This window comes from Gekko japonicus, unplaced genomic scaffold (assembly GCF_001447785.1).
Source record: "Gekko japonicus isolate JY-2015 unplaced genomic scaffold, Gekko_japonicus_V1.1 scaffold300, whole genome shotgun sequence".
Taxonomy (NCBI): domain Eukaryota; kingdom Metazoa; phylum Chordata; class Lepidosauria; order Squamata; family Gekkonidae; genus Gekko; species Gekko japonicus.
Window position 1 is genome coordinate 386,457 of NW_015169179.1, and position 12,716 is coordinate 399,172.

Genomic DNA, 12,716 nt, shown 5'->3' on the forward strand with positions numbered 1-12,716 from the left:
TATATATATATATACACACAGAGTCTGTATTGATCACCCACTGGTTTCTATGCTTTGGTTTACATAAATCAGCCAACGGACATTGTCAGGAGATGATCACATATATTACATGCAGGTAAATGATGCATTCATAGTATGGCTAATGACGGTAGGGCCAGCAATGGTGCTGCGATAGCAGACGAAAGTGGATGGTGCTGGCACAAAGGTTACAGAGCTTGGTTCTTTAGTCCATGTCACCATATAAAGTTCCACTGCTGCTATTGAGTTGTTGTTTTAGATTACTGTGTCCCTGTGACTTTAAGGATATGTATGAAAGCAATGTGCTGATTTAGAATTACAGAATGAGGAGCTGACAATTCATGTCATTACTAGTGACGTGCACAATTCATATAATACACAATTCATATAATTAACAATTATGTAGACAATTATTACTATATATATGCAATTAGAGTGAAATCTGCATTACTTAAAGCAACAAAAAGCTTTGTTAGACTAGTAAACCCTGTCCATAATAAACAAGACTCTCCATTAATATGAAACATTACAAAACAATTATATCTTGGTCAGGATCCAAAGAACTGTACATCTAGCTCCATGTGACCAAAAGAGATTTGAACTTGTTTCTCTCAAACAGTAGTGCTCTCTGGCCCATAGCATACCTATTCTAAACCTGAGGAGAGAGAGACATACACAATTTGGAATACAGCATGAGGGTCTACCAATAAGACAAAAAAACCAAAAAATTCCACTGGGCATTCTACCAAGACCTTGGGATATGCCTAAAGTAGCCCTTTGGATCCCAACCCTCATATATTGTTTTGTCACATGAATGCTGTTGCCCAAGACAGTGTTGCCCAATGTTCTGGTGCCTCTTTATGGGCACCACAGTCATAGCTGTGAGTGTACCAGCAATGTTGCAAATATAAATTTGTATTAGCCATGAAAAACAAAGTTTGTCCAGAAGTCATGAACAAGTTCCAGTGTGTTTATGAAGAGAATGAGCCTAGTTTATTTTTGGGTTCATGCTCTTCCTCTTCCCCTTATATAGTGCAGAGATGGAAGGTTTCCTGGTTTAGGAATGTGATTTTGTCCATGATATCTAAAAGAAGCCTATACATTATTTCACGTTTAATTGTAAACACTCATTTATTAGTACTAGAAGGATAAAATTAACATGTGCAATCATGAATAACAATAAATTGTTGACAGAAGCAAACATTTATTTTCATACTTCAGAACTGAATAGTTCACTTCCATAACCTTTTTGATCATGGTGTTTAAAAAGTTCATTTCAAGACTAACCTGTTTGGGTGCATCAGGATTCAAGGTGTAAGCAGACATTCTAGTTTTGCTATGCCTCCTGTAAACAGAGATTATGCTGAGAATACCTGAAAAATAATTCTTTATACTTCATTACATTTCAAACAACCTAAAGATCTTGGATAAGATGCTATCACTCAGCCTAACCTCCTTCAAAGGTCAGATGCAAGTATTTATAGATTCTAAAGATTAATAATAGTAAGTAGGTAAGCCTTCGAACTTTATCACACAATCAGCGATTACCAGGGAACTCCTAAAACACCTTCTTGGGAGTAAGCCCCATTGAAGACACCCAAGTATACATGCTTACGATTGCTCTCTCCATCTATTAAAATCACATTATGATTACAAATCAGAATTGTACATAGAAGAGAAAAGCTGATCAAGACAGCAAACATACAAATAAACTGAACACCTATCTAGGCACAATGAATACTTTAAACAGGTAAACACAGAACAGACTGGGCTTTATGTTGTTTTAGCATTTAATCAAATAACCAACAAGCTCAAGGTCTGGAAAATGTATACAATCTGTTGATCGTGAAGCTCAGATCCACCAAAACAGCTTATTTTTAAGCTAAAATGGACCATATCAGAGTTTTGGTCTTATCTACATCTACAAAGGGCACTACTTAATGTGTGATTGGAAGGGACAAGGGTCAAGCTACCAGGGGTTCAAAAAATCAGGCAAAGATATGCTCTTTAGGCAGAAGAGCCGCTGACAGAATGTCAACCGCTCAATGCAACAATGGAAAGAGAGAAGAGAAGATATTGGATTTATACCCCGCCCTTCATTCAGAGCGGCTTACAAACTCCTTTCCCTTCCCCTCTGCACAACAGACACCCTGTGAGGTAGGTGGGGCTGAGAGAGCTCTTTCCAGAACTGTCCTTGAGAGAACAGCTCTGACAGAACTATGGCTTGCCCAAGGTCATCCAGCAGCTGCAAGTGAAGGAGTGGGGAATCAAACCCGGTTCTCCCAGATTAGAGTCCACACACTTAACCACTACACCAAACTCCAAGAAAATGTCCCAGAATGTGAAGAATTCCTGACTAGGAAAGAGCAAGAAGACTGCCAACAAGTTAACACCTCCGTGGACATTAGCTATTTTACACCAGCTTTACTTATGTGTATTGGGAGGAGCATACTTCAATGACAGAGAAGGCCCAAGTTCAATCCCTGGCACTTCTAGTAAAAAAGACTTTGGGTGGCAGGACTCAGAAAAATCTTTTCTTGAGAACTTGGAGAGCTATTGCCAATCAAAATACACTCTAATGAACCAGATGGGTCACTAACCCAATTCTGTATAACACACTTTAACATGTCTTCAAAACTACTTTTGTTTTTCCACCCTAGGTGAGAAAAAGCCACATACATTTTTGCAGAACAGAGATGAGAACTAAGAGATTCACTTACGCAATTAACTAAATAAGTGTCTCACAATTATCTCTATATGCTATCAGTGTATAAAATCATGGGGAAAAATTAGGGTGATTCATAGCACAGGGACATATAGTAGTTGCTTTCAGATGGCATGACATCTGAAACAAGATTCATGTTCAACCAAGCTTCAATCACTGTCCTGAGTTTAAGACTCATAACATGTTTGTGCAATTAATTTTGTAGCGCCTTCCTACTCAAGTCAACTCCTAATCTCAAGTTCTTAAAAGGTTTCATTAAGCACACTGAATCTGGATAATACAGATGTAAAGCTATATTTAAAAAATAACCATAGTATCTGAAAAGGAACACTAACTTTAACATATGATGGTTTAAGATTTCTTGAAAAATACAACTAATCTGCACAGAAATTATTTATCCCAAATATGAGGAGGATTCTTCTAGGAACATTTAAAAGTTACATTGATAGAAAAGTTACCTTTCATAGGGAATTTTTTTCAACCCACTTTCTTTAACATAATCCACCAACTGTTTCTGTGTACGCCCACTGCAAAGCAATAAGTATAAACATTATAACAAATCTTCACAAGTAGTACATAATATTCTGGGCTTTGAGCAAAAAATTCTTTTACTCAAGCAATAAGTTCTTAAGTCTTTAATTTAAAAGGAATTACTTGGAAAGTTTTTCTTTTGGATTCCATTTTCTCAGATCAAAGTGAGCTGAGTTGTATCATACCTGTATCTGAAAGATGATCCTCTGCTGAAGAAGACTGCTTTTGCCTTTGGTTTTGGCTGATCAAATAACCTGAAGAAAGTGTGATATTCAACACAGATTTTCCAGAAGTTCTTGCACTCATCCCTACTGCCCAAAAGAAACTCCAAAGTATCCTGATAGGGACCCTAAAATTGAAAACACAAATGGCACTCAAATGCAGCTAAACAGAGTATTGTGTATAGTTCCATGCAGATCCTGAGAATCTACTGTACAGCACTCAGACGTTATTTGGCAAGAAAGGAAACTGAACATTTTATATTGAATTTTGTTACAGTTCAACTATGGAACAATCCTTGCTAGTTTGGATATTCCTGGAGTAAACTTGTGGTAAACTTTAATGCTGACAAAATTTACATAGAAATCAGTACATGAGCAGAACACCAAAGAAATGAAAGAAATGCTATCCTTACAAGTAAATTCATAAAAATTACTGACAGAGTCGTTTTTACTAGCACACCTGTCCATGCACACCTATACTAGTTGCTTATGGTGTATTGGTGGCTTGAAGGAAGGAAAAAACCCAAACACTTCCAATTTACAAAAGCTCCCTACTTAAGTTGCCTGGAGTTGATTCTTACCTATCACAGCCAATCAGGTAAATGGCTATGTACAAGCCTGACTTGCATCAAACATACGCATACTGAAATATGCAGTATGTTCCTGTTTTGCAGTCATAAAACTACTACTATTCCAACTGTCACTGACAGATGCTTAGATCAGATTATCAATATTTCAATCGGACTGTTTAAATACTGAGCTATAATTCTTTTCACAAGTACTTAGTTACTTATATGAACTCAACTGGTATATGAACTGAGAACCATCTTTTAAAGGCAACTCTCTGGTGGATGTTCTAAATGCTAACTAAGTTATGATACACAACACAACACACTAAGAATAGAATACCATATTCCTCTGAGTAGAGACAATATTCGTGAAAAGGTTTTCTGTAAAATGTTATGAAAATGAAAACAGACTCACTTTTTCCATATTTTTCTCTCCAGTGTACAAGTACAAGTAGCAACAGAATGGTAGGGCAACACCATAAACCTAGGACTAGTGCAAAGTCCAACAACAGATAGCACAATATGCCAATCTGAGTCAGCATTTTTTAAAAATTCCAAATGTCTATTGTTCACAATAATCTCATATTTTATAGATCAAGTATGTGACCACTCAGAACCACACATTAAATTTGTCCTGGTTATTACCCTCTAATTCCTTTGTCTCCATCACCAGTATACTGCAAAGGCTGAAAATAATACAGTTAAAATGCAGGATGCGCTCTCATGGAAATGTTTATTTTAGAGTATTTTAATATTAGTAACAACTGCTAACATATTTATACGGATATTTGGTAACCATTTTACGCTTTCTCTCTTTGTATCTACAGAAAATTGAAGGAAACATAACATTACATATTTGGTTCCGTTTTGCACCTGAACCAGACTTCTGAGGTAAGGAAAATGTCACAGGACTAAAAAATACCCTCTCTGCTGCTCCTTCTGTTGCAGCTCTAGATTCAAACACTGCCATGGCAATACTTACATGCACTTCTGGGTGCAGCTTGATAAGAAATCGTTTTCTCTTAAAGCTTATTTTCCGGACTTTGGACCAGTTGAAAGTATTGATTTTTGTACTGCCCTATTAAACATAATATGAAAAAGTTGAAAATATGTAGTATTAAATATGTAGTCACACAGTCCTACATTGTCAAACTTATTTTCTATCTAAACTTAAACCTTTGGGTTGGATTTTAAGGCAAGTGCTTTATCGTCTAAATAATAAGGCATTTAAAGAACCTTCCAAGGTATCTAAGGGAATACTTATAAATCCCACTTGCCTTTGTTCACCTAAAGAAGGCAAGAAACATCTCCAGGTACTGAGAATTCTGTTAAATCCTAGATTTTAATTTGTCTTTATCTGAAAAGAAATAAATATGTTGCTGCTGTGCTAAATGGTACAACACTCCCAGTGCTATGAGGTACAAGCCCTCTCTCAGCCTCTTTTCTGTAGAATGAAGCCTAATTTCAAGGCTAAGGTCTGTGAAAGGGACAGTCATATTAGCCATTTAAGGCTGAGAAAGACAGCTGCAATTGTGCCGCGCTGCTTCTTCATCTCAGGGGCTCTGTTTCAGGTACATCTATGTTTAGACTTGAATGCTAGGAAGTGATTATGCAATTGCTCTACAACACTCTTCACAGGTAGGATGGCAACCATGACAATGTCCCATACTCAAATCCCAGCATCAAAGGGTAAGCAGAAGTTGGTTTTTACACTTTGCATTTCTCTACCTTAAGGAGTCTCAAAGTGGCTTACAATCGCCTTACCCTTCCTCTCCCCACAACAGACACCTTGTGAGGTAGGTTGAACCACTACACCATCCTGGCTCTCCTATTACCGATAATCATGCCCATATGAACTCTTTTCTCCAAATTCAGAAAGCATGACTACCCTCCAAGCTCCTATCTGAAAGAGTTTCCCATTGGAAACTTCAGCCTAGAAAGATGGTTATGGCAGCCAACAGGAACTACTGCTAACTCAGGGACAACTATTACTGCACTAGACAAGCAAGAAAATAGTTATTTCTACCTCTGGGTGAAAGCAACCTATTCTTCAACTTTACTAAAAATCCTTCATACCGAGGATGGGTTTGCCTACCTGGAATACTAGCACACCTGTGTGTGAAACAGCCAAGTTAATTTTTGTCCCCTCACGGTCAGATGCCAGATGAAATCTTATACCATACATCTCCAGCTTCCGAGCTATTTCAAGCACCTGGAAATCAGATTCTGCAGGAGTTTGGCCCCTACAGTGTTCATAAGAATAAAGATACATAAGTTATTAATTTTTTTTCAAGAATTGAAAATAACTGATGAATTTCCAACTAAGTCAAGAAAATTACACACATCAAAGAGGTCACTAAATTACATGATCACTCAAGTACAAGCTCAAAAAGTAAAAACTAACAATACTGTATAAAAATAATGCAAAGGTAAACACAAAGCTAACCATCATGTAGTCATAATAAGGCTGAAAGTTGATTATTTGCTGATATTTGGATGCAACATACTTCAGTGAATAATGTTAAAAGCAAATCCCATATGTTTCACAATTTTGAGAAACTGAACAATTCTTTTGATGTTATTTGGAATACAATGATGACAGACAAGCTAAAATTGATCCCAAAGCCTCTCTCACAGCATATATAGCACAGGGGAGTACAGCACAGAAAATGGGCACAGCAATTTGACTACACATTCTTTACTATGTGCCTTACTCTCTACCATTCAGCCAAGTTGCAGAGTCCAACGTAATTACATGGCATCGTCAATATTCATAGCACTTCAGAGAATACATGATAACATGACCCAAGGAACTTACAATCAAAGGAAGATTCCTTGAGAATAGTTTGTGAATATCAACCCATCTCTATGATTTGCCTCAGCTGTTGTTGAATCTTCGTCTTGTACTCCCATTCAGGCTTTTGTGATCCTATTAGCTAGCCTACTTGAAGTCACTAATGTATCCCACCACTGGTTAGTTCTTCCATTTCAGCTCAGCTTACCTCACCCAAAAACATTTCACTTAACTGAAAGACAGATGTTCCTTGCCAGGAATGAAATAAAGTTGTCTTATGTTGTCTGTTCAACCTGATGCTAAAATGTTGATTGAGATGGACCTTGGCAGACATATTATTTGTTGAGCCAATCGTCTACCTCTTCTGTACTCTATTGAAAAAGGACCATAAAGCCATGCATACTACATTCAGCTGTAGAAAAGAGTAGCACCTTAAAGGCTAACAAAATTTGTGGTAGGTTTTGAGCTTTCGTGAGTCACTGCTCACTTCTTCAGATACAGATAGAATGTGAGTCCATCTGTCCTATATATTGGAAAGTGGAGTGGTTTCAGATGCCAAATGACATTAGCAAGGAAATGACAGTAGAAGGTGTGATTAGATTAGGTGTAGTAGACATGGAGAAATCAGCAGTGGTGATACTACCAATGCTGATCTCTCCAGGTCTACTACCTTTCTGCATATCACATCTAATCCAATCACACCTTCTAGGAGAGCCCTAGAAAAGCAATAAGGGTCCCCAGCAGGAGAGCAAGAAACCAAGATGCAGTAAAGAACATGTATCAGTATTGTGATTACTAAAGTTTATAACTTTTTCAGTGACAGACTGTGTCAGCAAGGCAGTACTTTAAGGTGAATACACTGGACAATCTTCCAGGGACTAAAGTCCCTGTCTGATATACAAACCCTACAGTTCTGGTTACAGACATGAGAATACCTGCAAAGTGGAAAAGGAGGCAGTATCTTCTCTTACCTTCCCCAATACACCACTTGAGTCCTTGAACCAAAGCTATGAACTGGGCATGGCGCTCTTGAAAGGGCTAGTATTTGTCTCAGCCTGTCATGGGTTTGAGGGGCATTGGTTTGAATGGAACCACAGCTACAGTGAAAGCAGACAGTCATATCTGCAGCACAGCAGGTGACATACTAGATACACTGATGGATTCAACCAGCTTTTCAGCTGGTGAAAAAGAAAGGATAGATCCCTTTGATCACCAATAAAAGGCTACGCTTGGTATCCTGGGACCAGCTTAGACAAAAGCCATTTTAGTGTGGAGGCTGAAGTAAGGAGGGGAATCAGGGGTCTCAATGCACGGATAAGAAAGTGGTGCTGGGAGGAAGGGTTTAGATTTGTTAGGCACTAAGGACAACCCAAACCTGTACAAAACAGACAGGCTTCCCTTGAACTAAAAGGGAACCAGGCTGCTGGTGATTAATATAAAAAAGGTGGCAGAGCAGCTTTTAAACTAATCCTGGGGGGGGGGGGAGCCAACAGGAGTTGGGGAGCCCTTCATTCAGGACAAGTCAGTCCAAAGGGATGACTGCATAAACACTCAAGGTAATAGTGGTATTTTTAATATGTGTATGCGTGTGTGTGTGTGCACCTGGAAGTCATGTCGACCTCTCGTGACTAACCCCTACTGGGGGCCTGGAGACTATCCAGAGATGTGGCTGAATAAAGCCTGCCCCTGCCTCACACCTCTGGTAATGTCATTATACTGGGAGACTTCAACTACCCTTGGACTGACTGGGTAAACATGTGCTCAAGTCATACTGTAGAAATGAGATTCCTAGACATCACAAATGACTGTGTACTGGAACAGTTAGTCACAGAGCCAATCGGAGCAGGTAGTGATCTTGGACTTGGTTCTGACTGGGTCACAAGACCTGGTAACAGATGGACAGGTTGCTGCACCGGGTGGAAACAGAGATCACAATGCTATCAGTTCAGCATTCATGTCAGTACAAAGTTATCCCTCAAGTTCAAAACTGTAACATTTGATTTCAAAAGAGGGAACTTTACAAAAATGAGGGGAATAGTTAAAAGGAAGCTGAAGGGGAAACACAAGAGAGTCAAATCCCTAGAGAATGCTTAAGTAAAGGTAAAGGTTTCCCTTGCTCGAAAGCTAGCTGAACCCGACTCTAAGGGGCGGTGCTCATCTCCGTTTCCAAGCTGAAGAGCCGGCGCTGTTCGAAGATGTTTCCATAGTCATGTGGCTGGCATAACTAAATGCCAAGGCGCACAGAATGCTGTTGCCTTCCCACCGAAGCGGTACCTATTTATCTACTTGCAATTTCTTGCTTTCAAACTGCTAGGTTGGCAGGAGCTGGGGCCAGGGACAGGAGCTCGCTCCATGACGCAGCACTAGGGTCTTGACACACCGCCCACCCAGCGGTTCGAAAGCTAATTAAATAAAGGAAGCGAGTAGATAAATGGGTACCTGCCCTTAGAAGGGTAGGGGGCACCCTCCTCTGTTGAGGTTGTGGTGGGAACATCGACGGTAATGACGACAGCGACAGTGGTGATGGCGGCAACAGCAACAGCAGCGCGATGTGGCGATCCCTGGCGGCCAGAGGAACATCGACCAGCGGAGGCAAAGAGGAGGAGCTGCGGAGAGGCGTGGAGCTGTGGGGAGTCGTGGACGAGCGCGGTGACGTAAGGCGCAGGCTCGGCGGAGCCGAATGAGGATGCAGCCGAGCTGGAACTGATGCGGACCGCGTGCCAAGAGAAGCCTCCGTACTAAGAAGACCTGCCTGACACCAGGAGAAATGCCAAACAAATTGGACCACCGGAGAAAACTGAAGCCGGAGCCAGAAACAGCGCAGCTAACCCACCCCTTGGGTGCCGGTAGGGAATCCCCACTCCTGTACAAGAGATGTGGCCGTAGATAGGGATTATAATGTGCACTTGCACCCTGCCTGTAAACCGCTCTGAGACCTTCGGGTCAGAGCAGTATATAAACCGAAATAATAAATAAATAAATTGCCGAACTACAGACTTTCCAGTCTGTAGCTCAGCGTCTTAACCTCTGAACCACCGCAGCCCCTAGAGAATGCTTGGAAGCTATTTAAAACCACACCAATTGAAGCCCAGATAGAATGCATTCCACAGGTTAGGAAAAGCATTGCCAAGTCTAAGAGAATGCCTACATGGTTAATAACACAAGTCAAAGACGCTATAAAAAGTAAAGAGGCTTCTTTTAAAAAGTGGAAGGTCTGCCCCAATGAATTGAACTGAAGGGACCATAGGCTCTGGCAAAAGAAATGTAAATTAATAATTAAGTATGCAAAAGGAGATTTTGAGAAGCAGATTGCTAACAGCATCAAGACGAACAATAAAAATTTCTTTAAATATATTAGGAACAAGAAACTAGCCAGAGAAGCAGTTGTGCCCTTGGATGACAAAGGAATAAAGGAAGATGGAGAGATGGCAGAGAAGCTCAATGAATTTTTTGCTTCTGTATTCACTGTGGAAAGTGTGGGGCATGTACCCATGCCACAACGCCTATTTTCAGGAAAAGAGTCTGAAGAAATAAGTCAAATTAAGGTGACAAGACTTACTGGGGAAATTAAAAACAAATAAGTCTTCTGGTCCTGACAACATACACTAGAGAGTTCTTAGGGAACTCGAATATGAGACAGGTTACATACGGGTTAGTAGATCAACTATCACTAAATTCAACCACTCTACCAGAAGACTGGAGAGTAGCAAATGTTACACCAATACTTAAAAAGGGATCCAGAGGGGAACCAAGAAATCACAGGCCAGTCAGTCTAACATCTGTCCCATGCAAATGATTAGAAACTGTAATCACAGACAGAATTATTAGGCACACAGAAGAACAAAGCTTGCTGAGGTAAAATCAGCATGGCTTCTGCAAAGAGAAGTCTGCCTCACCAACCTTTTGAAATTCTTTGAGAAAGGATTAAAAATTGGTTAAAAGACTGGAAGCAAAGAGTAGAAATAAATAGACAGTGCTCACAATGGAGGGAAGTAACCAGCGGGGTCCCACAAGGATCAGTATTGGGGCTGGTGCTCTTTAATTTATTCATAAATGATCTGGAACTGGAAGTGAGTAATGTAGTGGCCAAGTTTGCAGATGACACCAAATTATTCAGGATGGTGAAAACCAAGGCTGAATGTGAAGAGCTCCAAGAGGATCTCCTTGCCCAGGAATTAGTGATGGAAAGTAGACTACTATGAGGGACACAGACAAAGATTCATCCATGGATTTTAGTCTGGAATGACACTGTTAAACACCTAAGACTATTTATTTATTTACATCATGTATACCTTGGTCTTCTTCCCAAAGGGGACTCAAAGTGGTTTACATCATTAACCACTCCTCCATTTTATCTTCGTAACAGCCCTGGGACAGAGGTTAGGTTCAGAGGGTATGATTTGGCCCAAGGTCATCCAGTTAGCTTCCATGGTAGAGTAGGAATTCAAACCTAGGTCCCCCAGATCCTAGTCCAACATTCTAACTATTGCACCACACTGGCTCTTAGAGGGTTTCCCCCCCATTAATGAGCCGAACTCCATAGGCTGACCAGAACTGGTGACTAGCAGCACTTTCTTCCAACAAAGATACTGTAAAGTCTATGTCACCAGCTGAGAGATTCTGGTGGGTAGCCGTGATGGTCTGAAGCAGCAAGAACAAAGTTTGAGTTTGTGACACCTTTAAGACTGTGGCGAAACGGGGACCTGCCCTCAGCCCTGGGAGACTGAAGTGCCGTCCTGTGGCTCGCAAGCCCCTGTTTTGGCCTTCCCACCCTGCCTGGTCGGACTATTTATCTTCATTAAACGCTGCCACCACTCACTGAATTGAGTTACCGCCTTCCTTGAGGAACAGTGAGACCCCTCTGGCTAAATTCCCCACCTTGGGAAGTGGGTACCTCGATCTTTGGCCGCCTCCTGGAGAGTTGGCAACTTCACATATCTAGGCCCGTTTGTGTTCCCTGGCCTCCCTTTGCCCCTGGTAACGTGTAGAGCGGGGAGGACTATGTGGTTAAGGCACACCAGGCTTTTTAAACTCAAAAAAGGAAGATTTATTTAACTATATATATATTGGGCACAGAAAATAAACACCAGCACTTCAGCACCTGGAGCACTGAAAATAAACAGGATAAAAACGCAAGTCCTCTGTCCCTGCCCACATACCCTCTCTACTTCAGTAGGAGATTGCGGCCTCAGGCCAGGATTTGCATTTCCCCCTCCTCTGGGGAGAGAAACTTCAGCCCTCCTCCTCCACAGAACTGGCCACCAGCACTGCCACCCTCCTGGCTCTCCACCACGGTCAATAGTGGCCTGGACTGCCCACGGAGTCTCTGGTGACAGGAGTCCCACCTGTGCTCTCACTGGAGCCTGCCGTCCAAGCAGGGGAGGTATGGCAGCTCCATTGTTCCCTATGGAGTACCCCCCCACACGTAAGGAACTACCAGGCTGGTATCAATTTTAAGGCCTGGCAGCCATTTTGTCACAAAGACCAACAAAGTTTAATTTTGGGTATAACCTTTCGTGTGCATACACACTTCTTCTGTATCTGAAGAAGTGTGCATGCACACTAAAGCTTATACCCTGAATAAAACTTTGTTGGTCTTAAAGGAGCCACTGGACTCAAACTTTGTTCTTATGTCGCCAACTGTTTGTGCTTGCTTAATAAATTTTGAACAATGCATCTTGCATTCCTCATCAATACAAAATCAAGCAGCAATTATGACTGCCCCGATAAGGACTTTGCTTCCAAAAGAAGGGCACTTTTTGAAAGACTATCTGCTGTACTTAGAAAACTCTAAATAAATATTTATGCATAGAGCTTAACTAAAGAAATAAGAAAAATGAAGAAAAGGACAAACTTCT

The 12,716-nt window shown here is 40.9% G+C and overlaps 1 protein-coding gene across 1 annotated transcript in view; it reads right to left on the reverse strand.

Moving 5' to 3' along the window:
• The window catches only part of FARP2 (FERM, ARH/RhoGEF and pleckstrin domain protein 2), a 113,729-nt gene that overhangs the window by 41,371 nt on the left and 59,642 nt on the right, over positions 1-12,716 (reverse strand). Inside the window, exons 8-12 of the mRNA XM_015416084.1 lie at positions 6,160-6,307; positions 5,047-5,142; positions 3,460-3,623; positions 3,202-3,270; positions 1,306-1,363 (exon numbers count right to left, since the gene is read on the reverse strand). Coding sequence (XP_015271570.1) covers positions 1,306-1,363; positions 3,202-3,270; positions 3,460-3,623; positions 5,047-5,142; positions 6,160-6,307 — 535 coding nt within the window. The remainder of the gene's footprint in view (positions 1-1,305; positions 1,364-3,201; positions 3,271-3,459; positions 3,624-5,046; positions 5,143-6,159; positions 6,308-12,716) is intronic.